Source organism: Schistocerca nitens, chromosome 9, assembly GCF_023898315.1.
Source record: "Schistocerca nitens isolate TAMUIC-IGC-003100 chromosome 9, iqSchNite1.1, whole genome shotgun sequence".
NCBI classification, from domain to species: Eukaryota; Metazoa; Arthropoda; class Insecta; order Orthoptera; family Acrididae; genus Schistocerca; species Schistocerca nitens.
In genome coordinates, this window is record NC_064622.1 from 164,281,472 (window position 1) to 164,302,783 (window position 21,312).

The 21,312-nt window shown below is 44.6% G+C and overlaps 2 protein-coding genes across 2 annotated transcripts in view; one reads left to right on the plus strand and one right to left on the minus strand.

Moving 5' to 3' along the window:
* LOC126203931 (prickle planar cell polarity protein 3-A) overlaps positions 1-21,312 on the plus strand; it is a 1,288,897-nt gene that overhangs the window by 242,990 nt on the left and 1,024,595 nt on the right. The gene's annotated exons all lie outside the window — the stretch shown is intronic.
* LOC126203933 (uncharacterized) lies at positions 8,197-20,354 on the minus strand. Its single transcript, XM_049938329.1, has 3 exons — positions 20,323-20,354; positions 12,715-13,029; positions 8,197-8,383 (listed from the first exon to the last, which is right to left on the minus strand). Exons 1-3 carry the CDS (start codon positions 20,348-20,350, stop codon positions 8,301-8,303), a joined length of 426 nt encoding a protein of 141 aa, XP_049794286.1. The 5' UTR covers positions 20,351-20,354; the 3' UTR covers positions 8,197-8,300.

Here is a 21,312-nt window from a genome sequence, read left to right on the forward strand (position 1 = left end):
GCCCCAAGTCATAGGCGATTTCCTCGCTCAAAGTTTAAAAAACCGATTTCTCTTTCGAGCTCTTTGTTGTTGCCATCCTTTGACTGACAACTTTAAAATCAACCAATCTCTACAAAATGCTGCTTTGTATAGATATTTCAAATGGTTCAAATGGCTCTAAGCACTATAGGACTTAACATCTGAGGTCATCAGTCCCCTAGACTTAGTACCACTTAAACCTAACTAACCTAAGGACAACACACTCATTCATGCCCGAGGCAGGATTCGAACCTGCGACCGTAGCAGCAGCGCGGTTCCGGACTGAAGCGCCTAGAACCGCTCGACCACAGCGGCCGGCTGAAAAGATATTTACTTTGTCCAAAACATTAACTATGAATCGTTTCTTTCAGTGTTTAATATATTGAAAACTGCACCTAAATTTAATCTATATAAACAAATGTAAATGTTCGTTTGTTCAGAATCGTGTATTACCGAAATTTCCTGCCGGGTTACTTTGAAATTTTGACATAACATCCCATTGATATAAGCGCGTGTTTTATTTTACCTATTTTTCAATAGATAAATTTATGTAAACTGAATAATGCGAAAGCGTTATAAAATATACGATAGTGGAACGTTGTCAACAAACAGGAAAGTTGTATTTTTGGCTTATTGGTTTATGATTAGAATAGTGCTACGGAATCTGAATTTGCAATGAAAACAAGCAAGGCTCAAGGTTAGGGAGAGTGGGGAAGAGGAGGTGAACAGAGGCATGGGAGGAAATGGAGACAGAGTATGGGAAGGAGGAGATGTACAGAGAAAGGAGTAGGGGGAGAGAAAGGGACGAGGAAGAGAAGGAGAGGGTGGGGAGAGGGGTGGGGGGAGGAAAAGATGGTCAGAGAAAGGAGGTGGAGGTGATGGACGAAGAGACACGGAAAGAGGAAGATGGACAAAGGGAGGGAAAGGGGGAGATGGACAAAGACGGGGGAGAGAAGGAGATTAGGGAGTATATCCAGCTCCCATACATATTAGAAACACGTGCTTTCCCTTTTCTCTCTTTTCTATTTAAGCAGACTATTTAAGCAGACTGAGCCACAGCAAGGCGTGGCGAGAAACAGCTAGTTTTTCTATGAAATCATTAAGATACCATGGTTTCTCGATATACAGGCACCTTGTTACCAGTTACTATGTTAGAACAGTAAATCAGTTCCACTCTTCCCGCTTACGTGCGTAATTTTGTGTGTGTCTGTACCTACGAATGAAACTGTAATACTTTAAATATTAATGTGACAGTTATATATCTCCGCTCGGACTTAATGCAACATTCTGTGCTGACCAGATTACAATTACTGTTCAGAATTTTAAGTCAGATCTACGTGTTAAAACATATGAAGTGAGAACGTTTCAGAAAATCAGCGTAGTCTCGGAGTAGTTTCAGCTGAAAACATATTTTCCTAAATAAAGAGTGGCCGGAATTCGTGTACTTGAGAAAGGTATTCTTTGTTAATATATGTATGCTAATGCACTCACTGTGCCCCAGAGTAGCATTCGACACTGCATCTTACTAGCTTCTGCTAAGCTGCTTAGTTTAACCAGTAGACCACCTGTGTCGTTTAGTACTGTTGATGGCTACTATCGTGGAGATTCTGTGTTCGATTTCTGTTGACACCTCGGATATGCTTGTAGTGAAAAGTTCAAAACTATGCGGTCGGCAGGAAAGTTGTGGCTGCACTATTCTGGGGCGTAGATGGCGCGATTAAGGTTGATTTTTTGGAGCTGGGATGCCCAATAAATTCTGTCCAATACGTCATAACCCTCCAACAGCTAAAAGCACGTCTTCAGCAAGTTCGCCTAACAAGAGTTATGGCTGATATAGTTCTTTCGCATGACAATGCAGGGTACACACTAGCCGTCACACCACTGAAAAGATTGTGAAAACTGGATGGCAGATCTTGCCTCATCCGCCATACAGCCCTCATCTGGCAGCGCCAGGTTTCTATCCATTCGGGCCGCCAAAGGATGCTCATCACGGGATACACTTTGAAGATGGGGAGGCCATAAAAACGTCATCGCATCAACTGCTAAGCGGTTCTAGGCGCTTTAGTCCGAAACCGCGCTGCTGCTACGGTCGCAGATTCGAATCCTGCCTCGGGCATGTATGTGTGTGCTATCCTTAAGTTAGTTAGATTTAAGTAGTTCTAAGTTCTAGGAGACTGATGACCTGAGATGTTAAGTACCATAGTGCTTAGAGCCATTTGAACCTTTTTTTCAACGGCTTTGGCAGCAGCACCGTGCGTTTTACTACAATGGAATTCATGAACTTGTTAAAAAGTGGACCAAAAGTATGGAGACGGACGGATATTATAAGCAAAAAACCTAAATTAATCGTCAGTGTTGTGGCTTTCAATCTACGTAGCTGGATTTGAAATTCTTAACAAAAATGTAGGAGGCATTACATTTTAACTAGATTTCGAATTAGAAATTATACTGCCCCTCTGCGTTTTACTCTCTGTATGTGAAGGCTAAACTCAGGAACTATGGTTTCTGCTAATAAACAAATTGATTGATTCACAGGGAAGGTATGTGTCTGTAATATACTACCGCTGCTTAGCTGCAGCGGGTGTTGATCTTATACTGTGATGATGAGGTCGCAAACTCCGTGGAGCCTAGAGGACGATGCGGGAGACCCGCAGTCCTAGCGGAAGTCGTTTGCCGTTGCCTTCCTCCGACCGTAATGGGGATGAATGATGATGATGAAGACGACACAACAACACCCAGTCATCTCGAGACTGGGAAAAATCCCTGACCCCGTCGGCAATCGAACCCGCTACCACAAGACCACGAGCTGCGATACTGTAGATATCGTTTAAGAAGAGATTTTTCGAAATTCCATCCCCAAGGGATGAAATAGGAGATGAAACGTTTTTAGGAAACTACATCGCTATTAAAGCAATTTTGAAGCCATAACTGCGGAAATAAGTATCTGTTTATAGTTTGCAGAGTGTGTAAATTTACACATGAGCAGTGGGTGTAACAATATAAAAATTCGATTAAAGAACGACAAAAAAAAAAAAAATGCAGACCATACAGTCTACGCGACCGAAGCAGCGAGTGCTAAGACAGTTTTGGATAAACCAATAACAAACAAGCAAATAAAAAAGTAAGCTAATCACATGTTCAGGACTGGGTGAACGCTGAGATATGCTGCGCTGCTGTAACTGGTTAAGGCAGTGCTATTTAAGTAACAGCTCAGTATGGAATACAATAACCAAATAGAATACACTTACTCTACAGTTCCACGGGCATATTTGGGGAAAAGTCACAGCTTACGCCACACTCGCGGAAGAGCGATGTAAGAACAGACATGCTTCGTATCATCGGAAACTTTCATGGCAGCGTAATAAAAGCATCAGAAAGCAGATTCTTTCAGCGATTTACATAAAAAACTCGACGAAATTTAGGTTGTTAAATGGCGAAAACGAAAAAAAGCTGCTCCTGATAATGAAGTTGCTCATCATACTAAATCGATGACCTGTTTCCTAAGCGGTTGCTTGCAAAGACATTTTCCCCGATTGCTTTCCCCTCTTACACTGCGAGGTAACAACGCTCTCTCGTCTGAACTGGAACGATGGTGCACACGGTCACGTTACCAAATTAGTTCACTGCATGGCCGGGTCTACTGCTCACTTTGCCATAACACCTTGTCCACACAGACAACTTTTTCCGAAACTGAATTCGGTACTGCGTACCACAAACGAACGCACATTCTTCTTCTGTCTTCGCGTCGATCTGACCAGAGACTACACTTTGGTGCACACGCGACCAAGTCTTTGGAGAGTTAGCGAAGTGTTTGGATTTCGTTTCCGAGTGTACGGAGTGCTGCGCCGCGCTGCCCTACTCGTACTGTGTGAGGAGGCGGCGCGGCTGCAGGAGAATCAGATTTGCCGGCTCCGCCATAACATTTGGCACAGTGTGCGTCGGTCGCGCGGATCCTTAATGTGATTGGCCGACGGCCGTCCCGCCACGCCGCGGTAATTGGATTGGTTCGGCGGACGGAGGCGCTGCTGATCAGCCGAAGCCGTCGCTCCGACGCCGCGAGGACTGGAGCCTGGCAATTAGGCCACAGCGAAGCTCGTAGTGTTTGCGGGCTGAGGCGCTGGCGTCGAGAAAACCAAAAGGACTGCCTGTCCTCTCTGACGTACTGTCCTCTTGTAAACACAGGGAGGTTCGAGTCCTCCCTCGGGCATGGGTGTGAGTCTTTGTCCTTAGGATAATTTAGGTTAAGTAGTGTGTCAGCTTAGGGACTGATGACCTTAGCAGTTAAGTCCCATAAGATTTAAAAGGAAAAACTATTCGGGAGGGTGGAGAAGTTTAACAACAGAAGCCTGCTCCGGAAACAAATGCATCGATAGCTCCACTCGGAAATTACGAAATTTTAGATTTACTCTTGACAGGCTGTCAGTGACAAAAATGTAACAAACTCATTTTTTTTAAATAACTTATCCAGATACACACCTTACAAAAGAGTCTGAATTTCTGACAGTCATAGGCATTAGCTCCCAGCTTCTTTGCAGGCATAATGTCGTCGTAAAATATTCGTGTTCATTCGATTAACACCATGTGCCCGCGAAAGGCAAAGGTCCCGAGTTCGAGTCTCGGTCCGGCACACAGTTTTAATCTGCTAGGAAGTATCATATCAGCGCACACTGCAGAGTGAAAATCTCATCCCGGAAACATCCCCCAGGCTGTGGCTAAGCCATGTCTCCGCAATATCCTTTCTTTCAGGAGTGCTAGTTCTGCAGATTTCGCAGGAGAGCTTCTGTAAAGTTTGGAAGGTAGGAGAAGAGGTACTGGCAGAAGTAAAGCTGTGAGGACGGGGCGTGAGTCGTGCTTGGGTAGCTCAGATGGTAGAGACTTGCCCGTGAAAGGAAAAGGTCTCGAGTTCGAGTCTCGGTCCGGCACACGGTTTTAATCTGGCAGGAAATTTCATGTGGTTGTCAGCGGACTCACAGTTTTCATTTGAGAGACCATTTCGAAGAGTTTGCTAAGACTTTGAATAGGCAACTCTTGTATCATTGTTGGCCTCGCCACCGGGTCATTTTGGGACGCAAAAGCATTTCCGCCATCAGGGGGAAGGGTGCATTTGTGCAGCCTGAAGATAGGAGATCCGTCTTTCTGTACTCGTTATGAGTGGTTTGTGGTCGGAAGCTGGTACACTGACTAAAGGTTTAGTGACTGTCTCGAAAAGGCAAGTGTTTCACACCGCCTGCTGGGAATAAAATTTCGAGAACTCACAAGGGAAGCAATATTCCCCAGCCATCTGCTGCCGGTGACTACAAGGAATTATGTTTCCAAGGCAGGGGGGCTGAACGGCCTAAACGTGAAAACAATTTCGGAAGCTAGCAGCCGGCCGCTGTGGCCGAGAGGTTGAAGGCGCTTCAGTCCGGAACCAGGCGGCTGCTATGGTCGCAGGTTCGAATCCTGCCTTACGTATGGATGTGTGTGTTGTCCTTAGGTTAGTTAGGTTTAAGTAGTTCTAAGTTCTAGGGGATTGCAGACCTCAGATGTTGAGTCCCATAGTGCTCAGAGACATTTTTTAAGACGGGCTACAGTGGATAGTGGATCCAGCAACCCGTTAGAGATGCGAAGTATAGTTCAAGAGGGGAAAAACCGAAAATAACATCAAGCTCCCATCAACACGTCTTTAAAAAAACTGGTAGACTTTTTGACATTGAAAATTACTTCCCTAAACGAGTCGTGCGTAAGATACATTATATAATTAGAAAATATGACATCAGCGGCACATGTTTGAAGTTATAAATGAAACCACTAGTCGTAAAGTTGCAAGTTTTCTGCCTTCTTTTTATAATCCAAAACAAGATTAATGTGCCTCCAATTAGGTTGTTCATATCTATGAACAATTTAGAGAACTTTGTTGTTAACATTAATATAAACAGCCTTAGAGTGCGTGCGACGATGATTGCAGTCTAAATTCAAACGTTAAATGTCTTAAGAACTTGTCTGCCAACCGTATTTCTGCGCGTACGTTCCATCTCACGAGAAGTTCATTTTCCAACTATCCTTGCAGGTACGGTACGACTCGCTTTATGAACCCATTTTCCTGGTGTTCCTGCAGATAGTTTTAACTCTTGAGAAACAGTTGCACGTGCAACAACGTCTGCTGGAGGGAGAAAGAGGACAGCGTTCACAGATCCGGAGAACATTCATTCGTATGTCAGCCGCAGAGACGGTTACATGTCAGCGCTCCAAGATGTCTTATATTACGAGTGAATGAAGTAATGCCCCTGACACTTCGACAGCAAGAGAAAGTGAACCTGACGGTGAAGCCGAATCGCCTTAAAGTGAGATTAGAAACGGCACTAATGTGTAGTGAACAGCTCTTCCTCCAAAAAAATCATTTTCAATCCTCTTACAGGGAGAGGACCCCAGAGGTGACATTGATATTTTCGAAACCATATATACGGTGATGTAGGTTAAGATCCAAGGTATCACACCCTGCAGCTAGTCACCCGGGTGGGCCTTTACGTCCGAGTCATCGACGAAAGCAAATCGTAATTTCGCCTGATGCTCTAGAGTTTAAAAATCAGAGTCGTTGCCCAGAGTAGTGTCATAGCGTAATGATTAAGATGCTTTCACATATGCAGAATATAGTGGGTTCGAATCTCCTCGGCTACTTCGAAATTTCTTAATCTTTATGGAAGTGATGTAGATCATTAGTTATACATAGTTGGTTTAAATGTATTTTTTCAATTTCTAATCCTTTGTCATGTCACTTTTAATAATCGTTTTGAATTTATGATGTGCCCTCATTTTTTCTTCCTTCCATGCTTTTTCCATTTGGAATCAGCGTGCATGTGAATTCACTACTTTTATTTATCTCTCATAATATTTGAACATTTGAAGATGTCGATCCATCGGTTAAAAACAAAATACGATATAATCTATTTATACTGACTGTGCAGTGCTGTCAAAATGTATTATTCATTACAAGATGTACATTGTTTTGGGTGGTGATCATCTTACAAACATTTAAAAGATTACCTCGTGCTGCCCTAGGGACAAAATAACACAGGCGAAGATTTGAACGAAAGAAGGTATTATAAGTAAAACTGAAGATGGTATTATCAGTAAAATGAAACTGACGGAAAATCAGGAACAGAATAATGAATGCAATAACATAGACGAAAATAAAAGATGATGAAAGTGAAGAAATTAAATCGAAATTAGTAGCCAATTATGAAGCCACACGAACAAAATTCCAAATATAAGAACAATGAAGGAAGAAAAAATGAGAGCAAATCAAAAAGTAAATATAATAATTAAAATGACATTATTGGGTCCAAAATAAAAAAAAACTACATGTAAACCAATTAACTGAATTGAAATAATGATACATATCATTTCGATAAAGACTAAAAAATAAAAAAATTCAAAGGACGTGAGAAAATTCAAACCCACAACCTGCTGCATGTGGAGAATACACCTCATCCATTATGCTACATTGCCAAACTGTGTTTTGTTGTTGTGGTCTTCAGTCCGAAGACTCGTTTGATGCAGCTCTCCATGCTACTCTATCCAGTGCAAGCTTGTTCATCTCCCAGTACCTACTGCAACCTACATCCTTCTGAATCTGTTTAGCGTATTCATCTGTTGGTCTCCCTCCGATTTTTACTCTCCACGCTGCCCTCCAATGCTAAACTGGTTATCCCTTGATGCCTCAGAATATGTCCTACCAAGCGATCCCCTCTTCTAGTCAAGTTGTGCCACAAATTTCTCCCCAATTCTATTCAATACCTCCTCATTATTATGTGATCTACCCATCTACTGTGTACCACTACCGTTTTTAAAGCCCTAGAGCATCACGAGTACTAGCAAATGAGGGCCCATCAGATTGAATGGCTGCCTAGTACCCTAACTTACACAACTGTGTAGACGGTTTCAAGAAGCCTCTGCCACCCGTGGGGACCTCTCCTTGTTAGTCATTTGTGAGCAGCTAGATGTTGTTGTCAATAAACGACAATGACACGTTGCACCCTGCGACTTTTAATCCTGTCCCACTACGAGCTATGCAGCTTTTCTCATAGGTATAAGTGTCAAAAGCAGGATTTAAGGGCAGGAGGTTTGGTAGGCAGGCCAGATAATGAGCATCACTTTCACCTCTTGATTTACACGCATTTTATTCGTAGTACAGTGTTACAGCAAGCAGCTCGGATTCAGCGAATGCCGCCTCCTGCTGGAACATGGTGCACGTGGGCTCCTAGGGCTGGTGGCCGGGTGGGTGGGTGCGTGGCTGCGCCTCCTCACCACCACTCGATGGCCTTGTCGTAGTAGGGGATGATGGGGTGTGGCCGGGCGCACTTGCCGTCGTAGATCTTGCGATAGCCTGTCAAACAAACAGCGCGCGTTTCATCTTGTGATGCATGGGACAGAAAAAAAAAAAAAAACAAATACATCTCTATACTGAAGTTAAACTCGGCACTACAAATACAGAAATATAAAAGTAAGTAATTCTTCACGTTTCTGTATTTCGAAGACGTCTCTGAGTTATGTCCTTTCGTTTCCGTTTTTGTTAAACAGGATACTATATAAGGAAGTCTAATGCAGCGATTCTCATTCATGTGGGACACGAATTTCACACGTTGGCAGCTTCGACGAAGAGAGTCGTTTTCGTGAAAATTCACCTGATAACAGACACGGGGAAAAGAGAAAAAAGAGATTCCTGTTGTGTCTGTGAATTTTGAAATGATTGGTTTGAAGGAAGGGATCTGCATTAAGCTCCACCAAACTGCAGCTGAAGACCACTACAGACTACGGAGAAGTTACGGTGAGCAAGGTTTGAACCAAGCAAGGTAATCTGAGGGAAGAAGCAAACAGTCAGTCGTGGTTACAGGGATGTCTTCATTATTTATTTGCCAATGACGCGTTTCGCCTGATTTAGGCATCTTCAGATTGGTTGAATATTAGATGGTATTAGGTACATGGGATACCGAGCATGCAGAACGTCCCAGCAAATAATTACCCTCTCGAATATTGTAAAACATTGCACGGTGCCCTAGTTGCTTGTATCCGGGATGTGCACGGGAACAAACTGAGGCGAGCGCGATCTTACAGTCTCAACAAGGGCCCCGCACAATGTTTCCAAATATTTGACGAGGACAATTATTTGCTGGGACGTTATGCATGCTTGATATCCCATGTAGCAGTATGTCTTAACTGGCGAAAAGCGTCTTTCTTAAGTAAATAACAAATACTTCCCTGCAACTAAGATTGATTGTTTGTTTCTTCATTGTATATTACTGGTTGCTGTACCACCCCTGTCATGTGTTGGACAACGCTTCAGAATTTGAGTGGTTTAAATACGGCCTCGAGTCTGTGACAGATGACAGAAAACTGAGCCGACTGTCATAACCCACAGCTCCGAAAACGATCGTGAAAGTGCGTGAAATGATCCACAAGGACAGAAGGCAGACAATCAGCGATGTTTTTGAAATCGTTGGAATTTCATACGGGACATGTGAACGCATTGTAGCTGATGAACTCAACAGGAGATGAATTTCAGCGATATTCGTTTCTCCTCTTTTGAACGCCGACCACTAGGCCATTGGGTTCAGGTGTGCACTGAACTGTAAATAAGAGTTCGAGATGATCAAAATTTCGCACTCAAGAGTCATAACTGTCGCTGAAGCAAAACAGCAATGTCCGCCTCTGTGCAGCAAAAAAGCGCGCCAAATTCGCAGTAACATCAAGACAGTGCAAATGCTTTTTCCTTCATGGAAACTGTCCATAAGAAACTTCTTCCATGTGGTTAGACAGTTTCAAGGGATTTCTGCTACGGCGTTTTGAGGAGGCTGAGGGATGATGACGGACGCAAATGACATAGGGATAGGAGAAGAAAGATCGGTTGGTGCATCATGCTAATGCACCTGCTCTTAACTCGCTTATTGTGGGGGAGTTCCTGGCGAAAAGCGAGAGAACTGCCTCTCACCCTCCCTACTCGCCTGATCTAGCCCCGCGCTATTTCTTCTCCTTCCCGAAAATGAAACTGAAGTTGACAGTGTGGCGTTTTGATTCCAAATAAGAGAAGCAGAATGGCAACTACTTTTGAACATGATTCAGCCACAAAATCGGAGGAAGCGTTGCCTACAAGTGACGGATTAGTACTTTGACGGTGGCGGTGGAAATTTTCCTTTAATTCTCTCACGACGTGTGGGACACATGTGTCCCATATACCAATTTATTTCCCTGAATTGACAGCGATATGAAAGTACCTCATCTGTGTGGTGCTGCGATGTAGCTTTGAATACATCAACTTTCTGGAGCCAGTATGGTCATTGTTCGGCACCAAATGTATGAAATATCGCTTAATTGTTTCACTTCTACATTTTTTGCCTTGTGTTTTGGCGTCTTTTTCCTATCTGCAATAGGTACAGTCAGTATTAAGGTATTTAGTCTTTTTTACATTGTTTGCTAGAAATACACATATTTGTGCATATATTTACAGATAAAATGCTGTTGAGTTCGTTTTGCCTTTTGGCCAGTGTATGTAGAGAATTTCTATTTGTGCCTTTTTTTCATATTTGTGTCTAAAATTTTACTTTCATATATTTTATTAGTTGCTGTTATTATTTTATTTCCCTTGATCTGATATGAAAAGGAAGAGTCCACAAAATCGTGGTATGTTTTTTGTGATGAACGCTTGCTTCCCACTTGTCTTTTCATTTCTCCCAGCTGAAAGCTGCCTTACAAGAGCAAGATGAAAAGAAAGTTCATCAAATTTACCTCCATCATTACAGTTCCACGTGATGAAACTGTTCACTGTTAAAACATCCAGAAGAAAATAAGAAATATTATGCCACCATCTGAGTGGCCTACTGCAAATAGCATATCGTTCTCTCCACTAATCGAATCGGTTCACAGCTCCCATTACAGCTGGGTGCTCTGCTATGGATGCATCTGTTTTTTTCTTGTGACGAACCTTATGTCTTTCGGATGGCGAGCAGTTGACAAAACTGTAACTGGCGTATCATCTTACCAATATAGGGGAGATACACACCATTTTGTATGGATGATATACTATGCGCTTGTATGCAGCTGGAAAACATTTCGTAGCAAGGAGCACAAGAAGGCGACGCAGAACGTGCATTTCACAGAAGCAAGAGAGAATGGCTAATTTCACTGCAAAGTACCACTACGTATTCAGCCATGTTTTGCAGAATTTCATCAAAGTACCCAGCTGTGAATAAATAAATTTGTTTGACATCCTAAAGGTACTTACTTTCTTCTTTTTACACATCCTGGTCCCCAGGAAAAAAAAAAAATTTTAAATGGGACATACATGTCCTCGTGGACTCGAGGAGGAATAAATTTAGGGTTCCGTTATTCCTCCTCGAGTCGAGCGGGGCATATACGTCCCACTTAAAATAATATTATAAAACTATAAACAAGAGTAGAAATATGGAAACATGACCTGACTCAGAATCCATTACAGAAGCAGGAACAGAATTTTTACAGTTGTATGGGAAATTTTAAGTAATTCGGTCTTGAAATGGTTAGAGTGAGATCTTCGGGGATATTCTCGAAAAGTTTGGATGGGAATGGAGGCCTTCTCGGCGAATTTTTGCTGAAATCTTCTCGGATTATCAGCAGTGTCGTGGCGTCGTGTTCTAGGAACGTTTCGACGTGTTTCCTGCCCATCTTCGTCTGAACATGACTAGGTCAAGGTGTCGTCGTTGAGTGACTGTAGGAGGATGCAAGATGACTTGGACACGATTTGTGATTGGTGTAACGAATGCCAGCTAACTCTAAATATAGATAAATGTAAATTAATGCAGATGGATAGGAAAAAGAATCCCGTAATGTTTGAATACTCCATTAGTAGTGTAGCACTTGACACAGTCAAGTCGATTAAATATTTGGGCGTAACATTGCAGAGCGATATGAAGTGCGACAAGCATGTAATGGCAGTTGTGGAGAAGGCGGATAGTCGTCTTCGGTTCATTGGTAGAATTTTGGGAAGATTTGGTTCATCTGTAAAGGAGACCGCTTATAAAACACTTATACGACCTACTCGTGAGTAGTGCTCGAGCGTTTGGGATCCCTACCAGGTCGGATTGAGGGAGGACATAGAAGCAATTCAGAGGCGGGCTGCTAGATTTGTTATTGGTAGGTTTGATCATCACGCGAGTGTTACGGAAATGCTTCAGCAACTCGGGCGGGAGTTTCTGGAGGAAAGGAGGCGTTCTTTTCGTGAACTGCTACTGAGGAAATTTAGAGAACCAGCATTTGAGGCTGACTGCAGTACAACTTTACTGCCGCCAACTTACATTTCGCGGAAAAACCACAAAGATAAGATAAGAGAGATTAGGGCTCGTACAGAGGCATATAGGCAGTCGTTTTTTTCCCTCGTTCTGTTTGGGAGTGGAAGAGGGAAAGAAGATGCTAGTTGTGGTACGAGGTACCCTCCGCCACGCACCGTATGGTGCGTTGCGGAGTATGTATGTAAATGTAGATGTAGGAGGAAACCGTCCAAACATTGCGACAACACTACAGCACATGGTCACCTCGTATACCGCCCAGCTACGGTAACTTCGTCCAATTTATTCTCCCCCTCTCCCCGGCAGCGAGGCTGAGTGGAGACCGCGAGGTCCGGCCACGCCTCGTGCCTGCAGTCCTCTAGTTCTCACCCGAATGCGCCGCACGCGCAGCGGTACTTACGGGTGCCCTCCTGGCAGTTGGCGAGGTGCATGAGGCACTCGTTGCCGAAGGTGCGGTGCTTCTTGCAGTCGGTGGTGCAGATGGGCTTGAAGTAGTCGGGGCAGATGAGCGGGCAGCACTCGGGCGCGCGGAAGGGCGGGCAGCAGGGCGGCGCCAGCAGAGGGGGCTTGCCCGGCAGCGGCACGGCCACCGGCACCTGCTCGGGGCCCTCCGGGTCGGGCAGCGGCTCCACCACCAGCGGCACCTTGCCGTGCCCGAAGTGGCTCGGCGCCGGCTCCAGCTCCACCACGCTGGCGCTCGACACGGCCACGGCGGCTGCAACGAGGACGCACACCGCTCACCTGCCGCCCTCACATTCCCACCCCCATCTGACAGCACTGGCCACACAGAACAGCATGTTTATGTGTATGGCTGGGATTACCTCCTAAAGCTCTGGATCGATAGGCGCACAAGCAACAAACTTCACGACCATCGGCATATGAGGTTTATAATCTCGTACCTCCAAATTAAAATTGCTACACCTCGAAGGTGACGTCCTACAGACGCGAAATTTAACCGACAGCAAGAAGATGCTGTGATATGCAAACGATTAGCTTTTCAGAGCATTCACACAAGGTTGGCGCCGGTGGCGACACTTACAACGTGCTAACATGACGAAAGTTTCCAACCGATTTCTCATACACAAACAGCAGTTGACCGGCGTTGCCTGGTGAAACGTTGTTGTGATGCCTCGTGTAAGGAGGAGAAATGCCTACCGTCACGTTTCAGACTTCGATAAAGGTCGGATTGTAGCCTATCGCGATTGCGGTTTATCGTATCGTGACATTGCTGCTCGAGTTGGTCGAGATCCAATGACTGTCAGCAGAATGTGGAATCGGTGGGTTCAGGAGGGTAATACGGAACGCCGTGCTGGATCCCAACGGCCTCTTATCACTAGCAATCGAGATGACAGGCATCTTATCCGCATGGCTGTAACAGATCGTGCAGCCGCGTCTCGATACCTGAGTCAACAGATGGGGACGTTTGCAAGACGACAACCATCTGCACGAACAGTTCGACGACGTTTGCAGCAGCATGGACATCAGCTCGGAGACCATGGCTGCGGTTACCCTTGACGCTGCATCACAGACAGGAGCGCCTCCGATGGTGTACTCAACGACGAACCTGGGTGCACGAATGGCAAAACGTCATTTTTTCGGATGAATCCAGGTTCTGTTTAGAGCATCATGATGGTCGCATACGTGTTTGGCGACGCACATTGGAAGCGTGTATTCGTCATCGCCATACTGGCGTATCACCCGGAGTGATGGTATGGGGTGCCACTGGTTACAGGTCTCGGTCACCTCTTGTTCGCATTGACGGCACTTTGAACGATGGACATTACATTTCCGATGTGTTACGACCCGTGGCTCTACCCTTCATTCGATCCCTGCGAAACCCTACATTTCAGCAGGATAATGCTCTACCGCGTGTTGCAGGTCTTGTGCGGGCCTTTCTGGATACAGAAAATGTTTGACTGATGCCCTGGCCAGCACATTCTCCAGATCTCTCACCAATTGAAAACGTCTGGTCAATGGTGTCCGAGCAACTGTCTCGTCACAATACGCCAGTCACTACTCTTGATGAACTGTGGTATCGTGTTGAAGCTGAATGGGCAGCTGTACCTGTACATGCCATCCCAGATCTGTTTGACTCAATGCCCAGGCGCATCAAGGCCGTTATTAAGTCAGAGGTGGTTGTTCTGGGTACTCATTTCTCAGGATCTATGCACCCAAATTTCGTGAAAATGTAATCACATGTCAGTTCTAGTATAATATGTTTGTCCAAAGAATACCAGTTTATCATCTGCATTTCTTCTTGGTGTAGCAATTTTAATGGCCAGTAGTGTAGAAGCCCAGATATGGACAAAACTAGTTTTTTCGGCTGCTGCCTTACAGGCTGCCCTGCAGGACAAGGTCTGTTGTGTAGGAATACATACAGGTATGCACTGTAACTATTCGGTTGCACATTTTTGACATGGTTTTTGCGTTTTCGGAAATACCATTTTTGGCTATGTTTTAAAAATGGGTCCCGGCCCGAAAGTAATCATTTAGTGAACAAAAAAAAAAAAAAATTAAATGTGGAACTTGGGGCTGGTTTTTCCTTGTAAATCGCGTCCAACAATTGCCATAAATACGCTACTATCTCACAAGGGAACCTCCCCATCGCACCCCCCCTCAGATTTAGTTAAAAGTTGGCACAGTGGATAGGCCTTGAAAAACTGAACACGGATCAATCGAGAAAACAGGAAGAAGTTGTGTGGAACTATGAAAAAAATCAGCAAAATATACGAACAAGTAGAGTATGAGCTCAGGAGCGCCGTGGTTAGCGTGAGCAGCTGCGGAACGAGAGGTCCTTGGTTCAAGTCTTCCCTCGAGTGAAAAGTTTAATTTTTTTTAATTTTCAGCCAATTATCGAAGTTCAGGCACTCACACATAATCAGCTTCGCTCTCCAAAATTCCAGGACATGTTCAGATTTGCTTGGACATATGCAGGATTTGACGGTCTACGCAAGGAAAAATTTGAAAACTTTAAAAACATATGTTTTGACAGAGCACAGGGAAAACTGTGCGACTGTGAAACTGTTGCATTCATTTGTTGCAGTTTATGTGACAAACTCTTATGTTTTCATCACTTTTTTGGGAGTGATTATCACATCACAAGAAAACTTAAATCGGGCAAGGTAGAAGAATCTTTTTACCCATTCGCCAAGTGTACAAGTTAGGTGGCTCGACAACATATTCCTGTCAAGTGACGCACATGCCGTCACCAGTGTCGTATAGAATATAGCAGACGTGTTTTCCTGTGGAGGAATCGGTTGACCTATGACCTTGCGATCAAATGTTTTCGGTTCCCATTCGAGAGGCACGTCCTTTCGTCTACTAATCGCACGATTTTGGGGTGCGGTCGCAAAACACATACACTAAACATATTACAGTGAACAGAGACGTCAATGAACGAACGGACAGATCATAACTTCGCGAAAATAAAGGAAGTCAACTTTTCACTCGAGGGAAGACTTGAACCAAGGACCTCTCGATCCGCAGCTGCTCACGCTAACCACGGGACCACGGCACTCCTGCGCTCACACTATCCTTTATGTTGCCTATCTTACGCATGGACTACTCAGTTTGTATATTTTGCTTATTTTTTTCATAGTTCCACACAACTTCTTCCTGTTTTCTCGATTGATCTGTGTTCAGTTTTTCAAGGCCTATCAACTGTGCCAACTTATAACTAAATCTGAGGGGGGTGCGATGGGGAGGTTGCCTTGTCAGCAGTTTCTTTTACAATTTTTCCTTGTGTAATAGACTGAAAAAGTCGTTGAAAGCTAAATATAACAGTTTTATCCTGTAGTGGTTCTATGACGTCAGTTAATTTGGCTGAAATTTCGTTTACAAATAAATTCGAGGTACCTTAAACGGAACAGTACGGTGCCCTGCGCCGTCTCTTTATACTTTGTACTGTAAATCCTGTCTCTCAGCTCTGGATTCTAAGTATTTCACGTATCTTCGAGTTTCGTGTTCAGTTTACCACTGTGTCCAAAGAAACATTCAAGAACTACACTTCAAATAATTGCAGTATTCATGAGGGGACTAATCGTCAAAGTGCCGATGTGAACGCCGCAAGTCGATGAAAGAGACAGCAGTTGTTTACAGTCGCAGTATCTTACATGTTCGTCGTACTTACGTCACGCTAGCAAAAGCAAGAGAATATTTAGCTTGATATTACCTGTATCACCCTGGCCCGTCGCAGTCAAAATCACACTCAGTAAAATTCTTTGGCATTATGAGCCTGTCATACCGAGCAATTTCAAGCAACAAAACCCACATACTCACATACATGCATACATACAAACGCAGTCAGTCACGTATCCAAAATTTTAATTTTTGTCTGTGACAATAGACGGCATTGCCTAGTCCGATCGAGGTTTTCGAAATCAGACAATGACAGAACCCTAAATGCCCTCCAAAACAGTACCAGGTGGGATATGTGTCTGAAATACTACAGCCTGCCCTGCTCGAACGAGTTGCGAATGAGAAAGAAAAAGCTTGAAACATTAAAAAAAGCCCAATCCCGTCACTCATTGCCCCCGTCACTGTCTTCTTGGGAGTGGCTGTTGCCACTTACCAGTGTAGTACAGTAGTTGATGAGCATAGGAAGAGCAATGAGCGAGGCATTCTGTGACTTTGAAAGTAAAATTTTGTCAACTGATCTAGGTAAAAACGCCAAGTTTTGATATTGCGTGCAAATAGTAAGCGGTTCGAAATCATCTATTCAGTCTCTCTGTGACCATACTGGCGTAGAAACTGAAGATAACAGAGAGAAGATCGAAATACTGAATTAGGTCTTCCGAAATTGTTTCACCGCGGAAGGCCGTAACACGGTTCCTTCTTTCAATTATCGCACGAACGGCGAAATGACGGATATTGAGATAACCAATCGCGAATTAGAAAAGTAACTACAATCGCTTAGGAGGCATCAAGAACAGATGAGATAAAGGTTATGCGAAAGAACTTGTTCCTCGTGTAGCAGCAGTTTGTCGTAGATTACTGGGGCAACCAAAGGTACTAGAAAGGTTATGCGAAAGAACTTGTTCGTCTTATAGCAGCAGTTTGTCGTAGATTGCTGGGCCAACGAAAGGTACTCTGGAAAGAAGTGCCGTTTTCAAGTAAGGTAGTAAGATAGATACACATAATTATAGGCCTATAGCGTAGACGCCAGTCTGTTGTAGAATTATGGAAAATGTTTTATGCTTAAGAATATGACGTTTTTGCAGAAAAAAAGCTCTGGTATAAAAATCGAAATGGATTCCGCAAGCAGAGATGATGCGAAACTCGGCTCGCTCTGCTCCTTTACGATATCCATTGTGCTGTAGATAACGGCGCCCAGGTTGATCCATGTTCCTAGACTCCAGGCATTTGACAACGCCCCGCACTGCCGTTTGGCGAAAAAAAATACGGGATTACCGAGTATCGGATCAGATTTACGACTGGATTGAAGGCTATCTTGCGGATAGAACTCAACATATTGCGCATACATAAGAAAAGTCAACCACGGCTGAAAATGTCAATGTCGTGTGACTAGGGCCTCCCGTCGGGTAGACCGTTTGCCGGGTGCAAGTCTTTCGATTTGGCTCCACTTCGGTGACTTGCGCGTCGATGGGGATAAAAGGATGATGGTTAGGACAACACAACACCCAGTTCCTGAGCGGAGAAAATCTCCGACCCAGTCGGGAGTCGAACCCGGTCCGTTAGGATTGACATTCTATCACGCTCACCACTCAGCTACCGAGACCACGACTGTGAAACTACAGTATTGATGAAAAATTGCTGGAAAGAATATCTACTGTATAATATGTGGAAGTAACTATACGGAGAAGCACGTCCCAGACTGTGATTTATAGAAAGAATCCTAAGGACATTTAATCCATCCACGAAGGAAGTGCCTTTCAAGACGCATGTTCGATCGATTCTTGATTATTGTTCATCAGTCGAGATGCTTACCAGGTAGGACTGATACAGGAGATAGAGAAGACACAACGAAAAGCGCCGCGTTTCGTCACGGGACAGTGTTACGGAGATGTTCAACAGACTCCAGTGGCACACGTTAGAAGAGAGGCATTGTGCATCACGGAGAAGTTACTTGTTGAAATTTTGAGAGAGCACTTTCCGAGAAGAATCGTACTACTTCCCCCTCCCCAATACATCTCGCTAAATGACCAAGACGAAAAAATTAGAGAAAAAATGGCTCTGAGCACTACAGGACTTAATAACATCAGTGGTCATCAGTCCCCTAGAACTTAGAACTACTTAAACCTAACTAACCTAAGGACATCACACACATCCATGCCCGAGGCAGGATTCGAACCTGCGACCGTAGCAGTCGCGCGGTTCCGGACTGAGCGCCTAAAACCGCTAGACCACCGCGGCCGGCAAAATTAGAGAAATTACAGGTAATTTAGAGGCTTACCAACAATCACTTTTGCCTCGCGCCATTCACGAGTGGAATAGGGAAGGGGGATCAGTTAGAGGTACAAGAAGTACCCTCCGTCACACACCGTTATGTGACTTGTATGTGCACGTGCAGCTACAATGCTACGCGCAATTAGTCATCTTCGTCAAGGCTGCCTACATCTACATATATACTCCGCTAGCCACCAAGCAGTGTGTGGCGGAGGGCACAATTCGCGCCAAAGTCATATTCCCTCCCTCCCCCCCCCCCCTTCACTCACGGATCGCGCGAGGGAAAAACGACTGACTGAACGCCTCAGTACGAACTCTTATTTCCCTTAACTTTGAATGATGATCATTACGCGATTTGAAAGTTGGTGGTAATAATATATGCTCTACATTCTCGGCGAAGATTGGATTTCGGAATTTAGTGAGCAGCCCCTTCTGTTTAGCGCGTCGTCTATCTGCAAGTGTGTCCCACTTCAAACTTTCTATGAGATTTGTAACGCTCTCGCGATGGCTAAATGTACGTCAAGAATCTTGCCCCTCTCCTTTGGACCTTCTCAATCTCTTGAATGAGTCCCAACTGGCAAGGGTCCCATACAGACGAACAATACTCTAAGACTGTACGAACTAACGTATTGTAAGCTGTTTCCTTTCTTGAAGAACTGTATCGCTTTAGGATTCTACCAATAAACCGCAATCTAGAGTTCGCCTTACCCGTTACTTGTGTAAACTGATCATTGCATTTGAGATCATTTCGAATAGTCACACCCACTTGAATGATGTTACCGCTTCCAAAGACTGATCATTTATTTTGTACTTATACATTAATGGGGAATTTCGCCTTGTTATACGCAGTAGGCTACACTTACTAATATTGAGAGATAACTGTCAGTCATTACACCACGCATTTATTTTCTGCAATCCTCATTGATTTGTTCAAAACTTTCGTGTGATACTACTTTCCTGTAGACTACAGCATCATCGGCAAACAGTCTAAGGCCGCTGTCAATACCATCAACCAGATCGTTTATGTAAATCGTAAAAAGCAGAGGACCTATTACGCTGCCCTGGGGCACATCTGAAGTTACTGTTACCCCGTTAGTTAGAAAACTTTCTATCCAACATTCCAACCGCATATGTCATCGGACAGACCGTAAGCGCGCACTTTTTGTAGCAAGCGACAGTGCAGAACTGAATCGAACGCCTTTCGAAAGTAGAGAAATATGGCATCAACCTGGGAGCCGGTATCTAGAGGCTGTTGTATATCGTGCACAAAGAGGGCCAGCTGTGTCTCGCATGACCACTGTTTCGTAAAACCGTGCTGGTTTCTGTAGATGAGCTTCTCAGATTCTAGAAAGGTCATTATGTCTGAACACAATGGTGAGTGCACAATATGACGCGATCACAAAGAGAGAATAATTGAACTGGAATCAGTATTAATTGTTAAACGTTATTAGTGACGAAAGTTGCCGAAATTGTACCACAGGCTGTGGTTTTGAACAGTCAGTCGGTAGGCCCCAGAAATGAACCCCTGCCGCCATAGGTGTAGCGGCGCGCGGCAGAGGCAGTGGGCTGGTGGCAGGGCAGAGCGCTGCAGTGGCTGTCTTACCCAGGAAGGCGGCGACGGAGAACTTCATGTCGGCGGCTGGTGCTGCTGCTGCCCAGCGAGGCGGCGGCCGGCCTTATATGTCCCGGGGGGCGCGCTGTTTACACGCCGGGAACACGCAGCACGCAACACGGCCGCGTCTGCCGAGTCAGCGCCACCCACAGCCGCGGCTGCCTGCCTGCCGCCCGCCACGCCCAGCACCACCACCGCCAGCCGTCACGCGGCCTCACATCATTTTATCCGCCCTGTTGGTCGTTCGTACCAATCACTTGTCACTATTATAATAATTGTTGTTATGTTAAATTTGACCTCAGACACTTTGGGGTAGAACACGCCCAGCACCACCACTGCCAGCCGTCACGCGGCCTCACATCATTTTCTCCGCCCTGTTGGTCGTTCGTACCAATCACTTGTCACTATTATAATAATTGTTGTTATGTTAAATTTGACCTCAGACACTTTGGGGTAGAACACGCCCAGCACCACCACTGCCAGCCGTCACGCGGCCTCACATCATTTTATCCGCCCTGTTGGTCGTTCGTACCAATCACTTGTCACTATTATAATAATTGTTGTTATGTTAAATTTGACCTCAGACACTTTGGGGTAGAACACGCCCAGCACCACCACTGCCAGCCGTCACGCGGCCTCACATCATTTTATCCGCCCTGTTGGTCGTTCGTACCAATCACTTGTCACTATTATAATAATTGTTGTTATGGTAAATTTGACCTCAGACACTTTGGGGTAGAACACAGCAGATTATTCAGGCTACGTATTCAAATTAATGTAGTTTTTATTTTTTACGTAACCTATAAACGTATATTGTCCTTTGATTTAAAACTTTATCCAAGCCGGAGCAGAAAGGGAAAGCTGAAAGATGGGAGGATTATACAGGGTGGTCCATTGATCGTGACCTGGCCAAATATCTCACGAAATAAGCGTCAAACGAGAACACTACAACGAACGAAACGTGTCTAGCTTGAAGGGGGA